The following is a 14,541-nucleotide window of genomic DNA, read 5'->3' on the forward strand; positions in this document are numbered from 1 at the left end:
TTCATTGAATTCTGCTAGTAAATAAAACTGTAAGCAATTTCAGGTGCAGGCTGTGGAAATGACAGAAGGAATCTGCCTTGGGCTTTGATTATTTGGGCAAAGTAAAATCAACAAACAACATTCAGGCTGTAAGTAAGTTTCCTGCTGTGCCAGTTTTGTAATAAAGGTTCTTTTCTTTTCAGTTGAACTTTCCATTGACTTAAATCATTTATTTCTTGGAGGTAATTTAAGTACATAGCCAATGAACTAGTTTACTGTGTTTATGTAAAAATAAAGTTTGGTAGCTTAATATTTCATTAATTTGACTATGCTTAAGAGCATTCTTAATATTCTGGGACATCCCTCTATTCGGAAGAGTTGAACAACTAAATACCTATATCTATATAGACTTACATAGAAAATGAACCAAAAGGGAAAAATATTTTCACATTTGGGTAAAAAGAAGTTATGATTTATTTAGAAATATCATTAATCTACTTGTTAGGATTATAAGCATCAGTTTGTAACTACAATAAGTAGCTGTTAATATCCAGGTAGTGTGTCACTTAGAATCAATACTTTTTCTCCTCTTACAATTTTAATTGTTTTTTTAAAGATTTATTTATTTATGTGTACATGAACTGGGGTATGGGGTAGAGGTACGGGGGGTGAGAGGATTCACCTGAGACAGAGTGGGGAACAGAACAGGCAGATCAACTGAAATACACTGCTGAAGGGAGCAGTGGGTGAGAGAGGAGAGATCTGCTGCACCATGTGGGTAGCTTCCTGGCAGGCCAGGGATCGACTTGAGCTGCAGTGGCTGTGGATAGCTTCATAAGTTGTGTCTTAACCCCTTGTGCCACCAGGGAGGCCCACAATTTTAATTGTTATTGTAAGTTAGACTTTCAGAGTATGTGACCATGATATCCCTTGATGGAGGCTGGAAGGGGAATCCTCTCAAAATGGTTCACTTGCCATCTATTATGGGGTATGAAATTATACCATGGGGCATTTTTTTTTTTTGTATAATGAAGGTCTTTGGTTCATCAATAAGTATCTACTTAAAAATTGCAAGTGCTCATTGATGAGTGAGTTATTAAGTATTACATTATATATATATTTAAGATTTATTTATTCATGCGTACAAGAACCGGGGTACAGGCCAGATGTGCAGGAGGGTGAGAGGATTCACCAGAGACAGAGCAGGGAACAGAACAGGCAGACTGACTGAAATACACTGCTGAGGGGAGCAGCTGGCGAGACAGGAGAGGTCTGCCACGCCACGTGGGATTCTCGCTGCCTGGCTGGGATCGAACCCACACTGCAGAGGCTGTGGACAGTTTCATAGCACTGCGTTCAACCACCTTTATCACCAGGGGAGGCCCCAGTATTACATTATATTTTAACTTGACCACCAGCTAAAAGTGTATCGGACATATTGGTTTTGTGCCTCACTTTCTCTTTCCAGTAACAGACTTGTCCTTTCTTTAAGAAAGTGCTTTATCCTGATCCAGCCCTATGCTTCTGGTGGGAGCTGCCAGTCAAAACATTATCCTCCCCTATCCTTATTTCCCCATACCCCACCTCCAGTGACAAGTGTATGACCAAAATTGTCCAACCCCGGCCACAAAGACTGGCTCATGTACTCAGGCGGTACCCAACCTAAGCCATGCTGGAGTTTTTTCTTACACTTTTTGTTATTAAAAGTAGTGGGAAAATGTTTTCTTTCATCTGAAGGTGAGATAAGGAGGGCAGCCATAACTGCTGTTGCTTGGGAGAATGAAGTTTCCCTACAGAAAAGAAGAGATGAGTGATTCACTAGCACTGATGGTATCTGAGAACCTGAATCCTCTGGACTCTAAGGCAAATGGCATTCCCTTTTTCTGTTTACACGTGCCAATAAATCACCCATTCTATTTAAACTATTATGACTGGAACATCTGTCATTTGCAAAGAGAGGTCTGAGAACTGGAAACAAATGTTTCATATAAGGACACAAGATAACTAGAGGAGGGTGGTGTTCAGGTAGAGAAAAATGTGTGGGAAATGGGTCAACACTAAATGTTCTGTGGTTTAGTGGGGGTCATTAAAGTTGCCAAGACCTTCGCATACTTTATTTTCAAGTGAACTGAAAGGTAGGGCAAAGTGATCAAAGTCTCTGAGAATAAGAGCAAATATTACTGCGGGACCACAATGTCAATCTCCTGGGCTATTGAATTCAGGGTGAGGCTGCATGGGACCTATGGGAAAGTTGGAATGTTGCAGATACTTGGTTTTAAGATTAACTTTGTGCTATATGTCAGCCTGGTGACTCAGTTTCTCCACCAGATAATAGAAGCAACTTATAGGCCCAAAAGGGAGTCACTGTTTTTTATTCATAATTGATTGTGGAATACCTGACTTTATTTAAATTTATATTTGGTCATAATATACTGGAGGGTTTTTTCCTCCATGTACTGTCAGTTTTTTTAAATAGAAATATAGAGAAAAATGCATAATAAAAGAAAAGTGGGATTTAATACCCTTTATTCACTTCCATATTTGAACTTTTAGGTACCTTAGTATTATTTTAATCTTGATCTATCAAAAAAATATCAAAGGGACAAAATTTTCATTAGACAACATCTATTATTTTTTTTTCAAAAGTGAGAATAATGAGAATCAGATGGCTTACAATGATTCCCCCCCCCCCCTAGGTTTAAAATCAGCTTCTTAGTCAGTTAAAAGCTTCCCTCAGTGAACCGGAGAACTTTTTCCAATGTGCTGTGCAATCATTATCAGCTCTTTATTATGCCACCAATTTGAAATCTGTCTAACATGCTTTAGAATAAAGACCATAGTATTCTTTAATAGGTTTTATGTTTTTAGATTTCATGGTGCTAAGATAAAATTTATAAACTTTCTGTTGGTCTATTTAAAGGGAAGAATAAATTGCAACATGTGTTTTAAGGTGGCTTTGTTGAAATCAATGTGATTTCAACCCCAGGAAAGTGCTACTCAAAAATGAAAATTAAAACCAAATTCACATTAAGAGCTTCACTGTGTGGATAGGATGCTGGAAGTGTCTCACTTTCTGAAGCCACTGCATCGCCTATTTCTTCTTCCACTTATTTCCATGTCCCTCCTCTTTTTCCAGAATTACTTATGAGTAATAAAGGAAGCCAGGGTAAGAACAATGGCATGTTCCTAGTTTTTCAAGAGTGCCACATGTCAAAGAAAGACATTCATTCTAGGGAACCAAAGTTTTGCAAGAGATCCACCAGGCAGAATGTGGTTTGACATCACTGCTTCATAGCTGAGATAAAACAGCCTTTCTGTCAGCAGGCAGCCAAGTCCGGGGTAAGTTGCTGTCTGGAGGCTGATTGCTCAGGTGTTGCTCGTACATGCCTACTCTGGAGTAAGGTCATCAACATCTCTAAGCCTCTGCTTATTCTTATGGAATCCATAAATGTACTTACTTCAGAGGTAATTCTGAGAATTTAATACATCTGAAGTATTAGCAAAGTATCTGACACTTATTATTCAATATTATCCTATTATTGCTCATGATGACAATTTGAGGGTTTTTGGTATAGGTTTATATAATCTCTTAGTTGGAGAAGACTTTTAAAATAATTCAAACCAAAGTAGCTATTAACATTTTTCCAAACCACCCAGACTTCATCCCTTACCAGCCTTTCCTACTTGTTCTGGCTCATTTGCCTGTTGTTAAAACTCAAATTTTTCCTTTCTCTTAGGCCACTCTTAGTCTACAAGTGAATGAGTTGACAGACTCCTCTCCTTGCTCCACTTCAAAGCCCCATTCCTGAGGGTCCTGGGTCTTTCTTCTTATGCCACAACCTTCCCTAAGAGCCCCCCAGCACATGTAAGGACATTTAGCAGATCTATTTCAGTCCCACTCTTCAGCTTTAGACACTTCCGCTGTTTGTTCATTCTCTGTTTCTTTATGGTAAAAGTGAACCCAACCTGGAGTGAGTAGCTTGTGTGATGTCTCTATTTGTGATGAATGGAGGTCAGGCCAGACCAGCATGCTGCTGGGCCAGGATGCTGCCTGGCACTGTGACCCTCTTTGCATTGTTGCCAATAAAACTGTATACATCACCCAGGACAGAGGGAGGGCCAGCATGCAACTGTCACATGGTAATACTGACCTCTAGGGGCTGGCTTTCCTTCACTGAGAGTCTTTATCTTCTCATTGAGTTCCAGGACAGTGATGGCAGCCTCTTGCTTAGCTGTTGCCAAATCAGTTTGTAGCTTTTTCAGTTTCCTTTTGTGCTTTAGTTTCTTAAAAAAAAAATAAGAATTTCCATCACTACGGAAAGATGATCAAAGGACAAAACCCCCCCGATGTCTGAATAAACGTGGTCTTTGAAGCCCAGTCTGAGGTCTGTGAATCAGTGTATGTGCTACTGTCAGAATATTTCAACCCCGAGAGCAAAAGCCCACTCTCCATGTCATAACGTCTTTTATCCTCTTTAAGGGATTTTATCTGGATCTGAAGTTTTTGCACTGGCTGCTTATAATAGAAGTAATTAAAGAACTCTGGTTGACAGTTGCATTTTACTACTGAGTTGCTAATGTCTAAAAGTATGTGATTTCCCCCCAATTTGTAGGAAGAGTCACATGAAATAGAACCTTGATTTTGAGTCCTTTTTACCCAAACACTGTAATGATTGGCATCAGATAAACTCTAGTCTGATGCTACCATGAAATGCTGATGTTTACAGACACTTGTTAGGGTATCTATATAGGTTAGAGGTAAGAATGGGTGTCAAGCAATAGGGGACAGCTGGAATACCTTCCTATAAAATAATCTGATAATATGACTTATCTAATACATCTTTGTAAGAATTACATTAGGAAGTTGTTATATAATTAAAGGATTCACCTTGAGACTTTATGACTAGAAAACTCCTTTTATGGATTTCAAAATGAATTTGATTTGTCAAAATTGAATTTATCTGTCACTATGTAGAAGTGGTCTATTGTGAAATATGTCTTTTGTACTATTATGTTGCTGCATTTCCACAGAAGAGCTCATCTTGCCAAGTCTTCGTGGGCTGGTAATTAGGAAGTACGGAAAATAAATGACTAATGTTTCTTATCAGACATGAATCTCAAGATAGAGAAAGGGATGGATTTTCCCTCACTGGGGAAGGTGGTGTTTCCTGGTCTTTGAAACAAGCACACTCTCAAGCAGGGTAATTTTATCAAAGATATGATTACAGAGATAGAGACCTTTCATTTTAAACACAGTTTGTCCTTCAGACCCAACCTGGTAAGATCAGAACTTCATTAAAGCTTAATTAATGGAATACATATGGCTAAAAGAAAGGCCTTATTCAAAGGGAATGAGAGTCATGGGCTTTCTTTTGAAAGGACTTGGAATGGTGGACTTTGTCAGCGTTCACACAGCTCAGGTAAGAGGTACACTGAGTCACAACACAAAAGCCTGGTCTGTTAGGCAGCTCTATTAGGGTGGAGTCAGTATTCATCTACTCATTTAATTATTGTGCTAATAATGAAGCCTCTCTCTTTGGTGACAGGCATTGTGCAGGCCAGTTGCTAAAAGAGCAACACTTTTTAAAAATTATTTTATTTTATATATTTTTTACATAATTTTTCATGTTTGTACAATGTATGCATTTTCATCTTGGTTATAGTCCCGTGAAATTCCCATCACCCATTCACCCGTGAACTATCACCATGGTCCCTTGTGAAAGAGCAACACTTTTAATATCTCTGTTTCATGCTGCTAAAACTTTCTAATTAATTCCTTTCCTTCAACTCTCTATTCACCAAAAGCCTTCACAGTTTGGCCTGTCATATAGATTAGGTCAGAGAACAACTAAACTGATCAAGAAATGCACATGCCTGAGTATTTTATAGCTGTATTTTTCATAGTAAATTATTAAGTTGGCATGCTGAGCTATACCGCCCTCTCTTATAAGTCAGTTTGTATCAGTTTGTACATGAGGACATCGTTGGTACTAGACTTGCAGTTTAACACCGTGAGGCCCTATGTGTCATCAATAACCTTTCGTAATGTGCCTTAAGACTGTTCCAGGCTCAGATTTTTCACACTTTTCCTTTTACCACGTTGGATTCTGGGAAAAGAAAGATGGAGAAAGGCTACAGAAATGAAAATGGAGAAAATGGAGGGAATGAGGGAAAGAATGGCAAAAGGGATTCGGAAGAAAGTGCTGATTAAAAATAGAAAAAAAAAAGGACCTCCCGGGTGGCGGTTAAGCGCTGCACTGTGAAGCTACCCACAGCTTCTGCAGCGCGGGTTCGATCCCCGCCAGCCGGCGGGGACAGCAGACCTCTCCTGTCTTGCCCGCTGCTCCCCTCAGCAGTGTATTTCATCAGTCTGCCTGTTCTGTTCCCCGCTCTGTCTCTGGTGAATCTTCTCACCCTCCTGCGCATCTGACCTGTACCTCGGTTCTTGTATAAAAATAAATAAATCTTAAAAAAAAAAAAGAAAAAAAACCCCTCATAATGATACACATGCTGAAATATTAGGGACTAGGGGTTCTGATGGGTGCATAAAAAGTCAGGTTGATGGCGGGTGGAGAAATTCACAGATATGTGGTAAATTGAAAACAAGAAGACATTAGTTGTATGTTATTAAGTATATGGTAGTTTACTAATTTTTAAATATTTTTCTCTATGTTTGGAATTTTTCAATTCATTGCCTCTCCTTCAATCTTAATAGATGATATTCAGATTCTGAAATCATGTCACAGATATTCGTATAGATACATACTTTTCTAGGAACTTTCCTTGAAGTAGACAGTAGTGGTAAATAAGCAAAAGCAAACTGAGGAGCAGGTATGGTATCACTAAGAAAGTCTTATCAATGACATTTCTGTTTTGATGGGGTGATTGGATGGTTACAGTACGGTGGAAATATACTGCATTATCAATTTGGAGTTTCACATTTTCAGTTAAAAAACAATTTGTTTTTACAGAAAATTTAAATTTCCAGACCACTCTTTTGTATTTCTCTTATGGTAATTACTTATTTCATCTCTTATTATTTTCTTATTTGTATAGTTGTTGTATGATCTGAAAACAGGCAATTTATGTTGAGAAAGACATTGCATAAGGGAGTCATAACAGTTGAGGATTATCTAAGGGTCTGTTCAAGAGGAGAGGAAATTGAGTCAAACGGTATTATTCTAGAGATATCAGGAAGAACAATGGGTAGAAAACACCAGGAGGCAGATTTTGGCACAGCATGAGCAAACACCCTCCAACAATCAGAGCTGCATTCATAACAAGATAGGATGGGTCCTGGCAAAGGCCTTCTGCTCTGGGGATGATCAAGCAGAGACTGGAAGAACATCTTGAGGCAGGCCCAGGGTGACCTCTGGGGCCTGGGTTAAGAGTTAATTGAAAATCTGGCTTACCCCCAATTCTTTCCATCTCTGACTTCCTCCAGCCCCAGAGGGGCATAGCACATACATGAATGGACACCTCGGCTTCATATTCTCTGAGGTGGGTATAGTTATCAGAGTTACTTCAAAGATAATTTTGGTTTTGTGAAATTTAGGATAAGAAGGTCAAGAAAGCCTATAGTTCCCTTAGAATATTAACTTAAAATGTACCTGTTTTATTATTGAGCAGTAAAGGAAGGAGAGAGGAAATTTTAATTTAAATTAAAAATTGAATAAAGTACGTAGATTGGCTGTTTAAGATTTCTATTGGGCCCTTTTACGATTCGGATAACTTTAAAAATAATTGAACATCTGTGTCCTTTTTTTTCCCCCTCCAGACAGAACTCCTGTATGCTATTAATTCATAGCTCTAACCAAGACCTTTGGGCATTTCTAAAAATTCAATTTGCCAACATGTTTCATATTAGTCATAGACATCAAATGATTTCAGCAACAATAATATTTTCCTTTGCTTTTTTGGCATTCTCTATTCAGGCAACCCAAGTGTTGTACTTGAATCTAATGGAATCTGTTGTGTTCCCTTTAGTAACTTGGAACTCTCATCAGTGGTTACTGAAAGGATAGGAAGGCTTTAAGCTTGGAGGTAAATACTTATTACTTTGCTCTTTTCCTCCTTTTCCAACAGGGTAGAAAGAGAAAGGAAATCATGTATTTGTGCAATGTTTTGAAAAGGAAATATCTATCCATATCACATAACTGAATAGCTTGCATTATACCAGTCAATGGGAATTAGAAATAATCAGGCAACTATTTATAGAAGAGTTTCAACATAGCTTTGCCAGCATTGTTTAAAATTTTTGGTATTTCCGCACACTTTAAATTGTGACTTTAGATTTTAGGCTGGGTTTTGTCAAATATTGGCAATGAGAAACTAGCCTGGCATATGACGTTTCCAGGTCCTAGAAACCATTTCACAGAGCTGGTGGGGGCTAAATGACACCACACATAAATGACAGTCCACAGTGCTGTGTTTGCAATGCAGTAGTATGGCTTTTTGTTTGTGTCATTATTTCTTGAAAGACAACAGAGTAATTCTCAAACCTCTACTAAAACACTAAAGTATCTTTTAAAAAGATATTTTTCCATTGTATTGAAGGGATCATGCTCAGTGAAAAAAACCAAAGGGAAAAAGAAAAATATTGGATAGTTTCACTTATAGGAGGAACATAGGGGAACCAAATAAGGGTTCAGGAAAAAAAAATAATATTAATAATAATAAAACAACAACCCTAGCAGGCAGCCATAAATAAGAGACACTCTGCAAGGGAGAGGGAGGAAAAGGGATCAAAACAGGGGAGAGAAGAGCAAAGGGACACTATGGTGATGGTTCTCGGGTGAACTGGTGGTGGGGATTTTACTGGGAATACACAATGATGTAAAAGATATAAATAAAAAAATAGGCAACAAAATAAAAGATAGTTTTGTCTTATTTTATAGAAAATGAAATTTGTACTTAACCGAGAGCAGAACCTCTTTCCTCTATTTCTTCTTCCCTTCACTCCCTCCCACCCTCCTCTTTCCCCCTTCCCTCCTCCCTGCCTTGCTCTCCTCCTCTTCCTCTTTTCATTGTTTTCTGCAGAATAGTGTTGATTTCCTACCTACTTTGTATGGACAGACACAACTTAATGAGGTTCCCACCACTTGCTCCCCATGACAGCTCTCTCTTGGATCTACCACATTGTAGCTTCTTTCCACTTTGTCTGAAATCTGCCCTGTCCTGCCCACCTTTCTTTACTTACAGAGTATATAGGGCAAGCACTGGTTTGATCTCTAGATGGCCACCGACAAAATGCTTGCTACCAAAGACATATAAGAGGATTTGGTTCATATGCAGAAAGTATAGAGAAGTTTCTCCTTTCACTTCTCATATAGCCCATCATTAATAATGAAATGAATGAAAGCATTTGTATGCAACTTAGCTTTAAAAATCAATTTTATATTGTTTTATATTTATACTGTCTTTAGCAAATACTTTAAATGTTTGGGCATGGCAAATATGTGCTATGTATGTTGTTTCCTACTCCATGGCAGTTCTTTGATTTGGGGATTCTTTCACTCTGTGTTTCACGCCTGATATCACATTCCTTGAACCACTCTCCTAGTAGCCACTGCTCGCTGATGAAAACTAATTTTCATCTTTGTTAGTGTCTCCATTTCGTAGGTGAGAGAGCTGAGATCCCATTAAACTTGAGTAAATGTAATTGCAGGTCTCTCAGTAAGTTGACTTGAACCAAGGTCTTTTGATTCCAGATGCTGATTTTTCTTATCAGTAATAACAAGAGGGCTCATTAATCAGTAGCACCATTACTTTACCAAGTTACTTAATGATTACCTCTGATAGTAAGAGAGTGAGTGACTAATTAGTAAAAGTAGAAAGGCAAAATAACAGACTTGGTTATAAAGAGTGTATAGTGAGGCATTTATAGCCTGAGTTGCCATGATATACCTTGCCATGATATACCAGAAATAAAGGAACAATTTGATTAACCTAGCTAAGTTAAATGCAAAATATAACTTAGTCTTATGTCATTTAATAAGGTCATAGTGGAATAGTTTGATGCACAAAGCCGCAGGCCTCATCACAACCCTGATCAAGCGCCAGGATCCACACAATCATTTAATAGTCCAGAGTCAGACTTCAAAAATCACACCTGGCACTTTGCAGTATCCCTTCCATTTTAGTAACTTAGATATGTTACAACATGTTATAGATATGTGTTTTAATTCTATTCCCCACACCCAGAGGGTTTGGAATTTATAATAAAAAGAAAATAAAACCCCAGTAATTAGACAAACCTCTTGACTCACTACATGGGATGAGTGTACGTATAGTTGGAGCCAAGTCTCAGTTCTTTCACTACATGGTATAAGTAATTATTGGAAATAAAGTGGAGTTTGCCAGTAGATGTTTTAATTTCCACAATGCTTGTATAAGTATTTATGTAAGAGAAATAACATATTATTACAAGATAAAGAGATAACCTTGCATTTGAAGTGAATGCCAATGATAAGGTAGAACTTTCTAATAATAGGATTGTCAAAAAGTTAGAATTTCTTTTCCTAAAAGGCAACAAGCTACCCTTCTTTGCATTTGGAATACAGGCCATTTCTGGGAATGTTCAAGAGAAAAGCTTACACTTACTGACCAACTATAATATGCCAAGTATGGAAAGCCCAGTTCTGAGAAATTTATACTAGCTCATTTCTGGTTTGTTGCAAACCAATGAAGTAGGACTATTGTTGATCCTATTTTTATATGCAAATTGTCCTAGACATCCCTTTGGATTCCTCTTGGTCTCAATGAGTGATCAAAATGGCATCAGAAGGGTTAGCAAAGGGAAATCAATCAATTCAATAATATGCATATGGGGAATTTACATGGGTTTTAAGTCTAAAGAACAATGAAGTGACCAGGAATATTTATTCTGTGTTTTGGGAACTGGGTTGTCAGAACAGGGAGGGGGAGTCTTCATATGATAGACAAGGAGGGGGTGATCTCATTCTTATGCTTGAGAGTAAAGATAAGATTCTCAGATAGAGAGAACATGTTTACTAGTAAACCTACCACTGGATGAGACACCCCAGACTACATTCTTCTAGCTCTTGAAAAAGACCTAGAATTACTGCTGCTTTTGGGAAAAGTGCAGAAGTTTAGTACATGGTGACATCTTCTTCCATCAAGGAAAGGGGAAGGACTTAGGCAAGAACAGAAACTTTTCCTAGCCTTCAGTTCCCTCACTGCTCTTATACAAAACTAACTCACTTCCAAACCTGAGATGTCAAGGGTCTCAACTGCCAGATACCATAAAAAGGGACCAAGAGGCCTACTCTAGCTTATTGAGAAAAGCCTATCTGACATTTTTGGGGGAGGCTAACCCCAGATAATACTGAAGCACAGAAAGCTTTAACTAAATTATGCAAAGCAAATGATGACTCACAATTCAAATCTGAGCAATCCTGCTCTAGACCATGCCTTTTGTCACTATGCTGCACATGCCTCAGTGTCCTACATTGTGAGTAGTTTGGATGAGATAGCATTTCCTATTCTATAAGCCATGTTTTTCAAATGAGAAGTATGTAATTTCTGATCATGAAGTTTAGCCATGAGCTGATCTCTCAGAAGGACTTAGGAAATTGGATGGAATCATTGAATCTTATAGATGACACAAAACTGGGTACAATCTTTGAAGTCAAATTGTTCAACATTTTTGAGATGAAGAAGTTGAAGCAGAGGAAAATGACATGATTTACACAAAATCGCAGCTAATAAGACTACAAGTAGCATGGCTCAGAGTCAGGTTTTCTGATTCCCTATCTCAGTGTTTTGTTTTTTTTCTCTTTGTTATATCATGTTGCTTCCTGGCAACATGTGAAGTTTAGTACATGATGACATCTTCTTCTATCAGGGAAAGGGGAAGGACTTTACCTGAAAGTCCTGTAGAATGGGTATGAAAATTAGAACTAAGATCTCTGAAGTGTAAGGTCAGTATCCAAAGAGCAGTTATTTAGGCAGGCAACCTTCTCTTAAAGCTCTTGTCATACAGTGAACATGAAGGCCTGGCCTCAGGTCACTCTACATAGTACATGTAGGGGAGACATTAAAAGAAAGAAGAATCTTGAAGTAATTCACATCCTGCTAACATCAAATAAATAAACTGGACCAATGTCTATGAGCCAACTTGTCTTCACATAGCATTAGAGTATGTGTATTCAAACAAACTCATTTCTGAGACTCTGAGAGGCACTGTTCATGTTCTCTTTGTTTGTGTCACCCCGCCTCATCATTCTTACCCAGTAAACGTAAATCAAGATTAAATCGAGATTTTTGAGAAAGGAAGAATCTACAGTGCAATAAGTAAAATTTCATATTACAGCACCTTATCAAAATCGAGTATTCAACAGGTCATGGAAAAAGAAAATGTGGCAAGGGCCTTCTGGAGCCAAATTTATGTTTTTGGCCTAACAATCTCAAATCACACCCTGAGAACACAGAGAGAAGTTTATTATCACACCTAAAAAAAGCCTGCTGGGAAGCTGTTTTCCAGTCCAATTCTCCCCTAGGACAGAGAGCCCAAATGGCCAAAGCTGTCTATGAAGCAATTTCAGTTTCTCAGCCCCACCTCTTAGGTGTTGGTATCATTGGCAAACAGCCCTAAGAAGTGACGTGGGCGGAAGAGAACAGAAACCAGAGAGGACAAGAATATACAGATGGTGAAAAAGAATTCCTTTATCTGCCTTGTGAAAGTGCTAACCTCCTCTCACGTGATTATAAAAATAACGAAGAGCTTTTCACCACATTGGTTTTATAGTGGGCAGATTCGTGTTTCTTTTTCCTATACCCAACAACAGTCCTTTGGAAATTGACTAAAACTCTGAAATTGGTAGCTATTGGCCACTTTGCAACTTGTTTTGAATCTTAAAGGCATGTGTTTAAGGACTGGAAAAATTGGGATTCTGAAACACCAAGATGCTTAAATCACCTTGAAGTGTTTGTGGTGTGGAAAAGAGAACCTAATCAAGTTACCCTTTCCAATAAATATCCATCTCCAGAAACCCTACATGATCCTCAGACCACGGAAATGACTGGGGATACAGGCTCACTCAACACATGAGCTGGCCTTAGAACAACTTAACAATTGATAAGAAAATCTAAATGGAGGAAAGGAGAATTATCATAAAAGAAGAAATGATTCTTACGTTGCATGAATACCTTTATACATTGTGCTGGAGAAGCAAGAGAAAGCAACAAAATAGGCATTTAAAAAGCTGATACTTTCTTAAAGCAGAGTTGAAATAATTTTACAATAGAAATCTCTAAGTTTAAAGTAAAATGGACCTGATTTCATATAAAAATATATTTAGGTGTTTAAGAAAGTTGAGTATATGAATGTTTTATAAATTGCTGGATGGCATAATATTAATATTGTTATTGCTACTATTAGTTTAGATTCTTTATTCTTTATAACTGGAATTTCTGAGATAGTGATTCTTGACAATTAATTATCAGACATAGAACTTTATAGTAATATCTGTGAGTTGAATATTACATAGCTGTCATTAAATGAGTAATCTGCCAGTTCTTTAATTTTTCAATTGACTTAATGTGATACATGCTGGAGACAAAAACAGTTCAAAGAGCAAGTATCTTAAGTCAAGTTTCCCTTAAGAAACTTTAACATTTCTGATTAGATTTACTGAATCATTAGACTTCATGAATTTTTTCACATTCATACTATCTTGTGAATGTGTATTGATGATACATGTGTAATAAATGACATATTACTTGGTCTTTTTTTTTTTTACATATTATTTGGTCTTAATGAAATTGTAGTCTGTGTCTGCTAGAAGACAAGAAAAAGCAATATTTGAACGTTAAATTGACTAGAAATTTTTATTTTTATTAATTTCATTTTTTTAAAGATTTATTTATTTTTATACAAGAGCTGGGGTACAGACCAGAGGCGCGGGAGGGTGAGAGAATTCACCAGAGAGTGGGGAGCAGAACAGGCAGAGTGACTGACATACACTGCTGAGGGGAGCAGCAGGTGAGACAGGAGAGGTCTGCTACGCCATGTGGGTTGCTCCCTGGCAGGCCAGGGATAGAACTCATGCTGCAGAGGCTGCGGATAGCTTCATAGTGCTGTGCTTAACCCCCTGCGCCACCAGGGAGGCCCCTTGACTAGAAATTTTTAAATGCATGTGGAAAAATCACCAGAAATTAAAGCACTGAACTTGGTTCCTAGCTTAACATGTGGTCTGCCTTGTTGACTCTTTTACTTGAAAGGGAGGATTCACTTGAATATTACAATAATTGGGCAGTATGATCAAGTGGATAGAGTATGTTGGTGAAGTACATGGTGGGAGGACACAACCATCTAGTACACCTGAGTCACACAGAACCAATGACACACATTGTGCATATGCTGAGACCAACTACTTTTATCTGAAATCTTAAATGGTGTTTAACAGTTCAGTTGTTGCTACCCTAAAAATTGTCTTTTTTTTTTATTTTTCTCAATACCTTCTCAGCTATCCACAGTAATAAAGAGGAAGTCATATTGTAAAAGATACTCAGAGGACAGCCAGCACTGTTAAAACTGTA

At 37.9% G+C, this 14,541-nt stretch overlaps 1 protein-coding gene across 10 annotated transcripts in view; it reads right to left on the reverse strand.

The window, feature by feature from the left end:
• CCDC192 (coiled-coil domain containing 192) overlaps positions 1-14,541 on the reverse strand; it is a 247,052-nt gene that overhangs the window by 112,092 nt on the left and 120,419 nt on the right. For all 10 annotated transcript variants that reach the window (XM_054694460.1, XM_054694457.1, XM_054694458.1 and 7 more), the window contains one exon: positions 4,131-4,263. In XM_054694460.1, coding sequence (XP_054550435.1) covers positions 4,131-4,263 — 133 coding nt within the window. The remainder of the gene's footprint in view (positions 1-4,130; positions 4,264-14,541) is intronic.

The sequence above is a fragment of the Talpa occidentalis genome, unplaced genomic scaffold (assembly GCF_014898055.3).
Source record: "Talpa occidentalis isolate TD23 unplaced genomic scaffold, MPIMG_talOcc4v2.1 talOcc4.13, whole genome shotgun sequence".
Taxonomy (NCBI): Eukaryota; Metazoa; Chordata; class Mammalia; order Eulipotyphla; family Talpidae; genus Talpa; species Talpa occidentalis.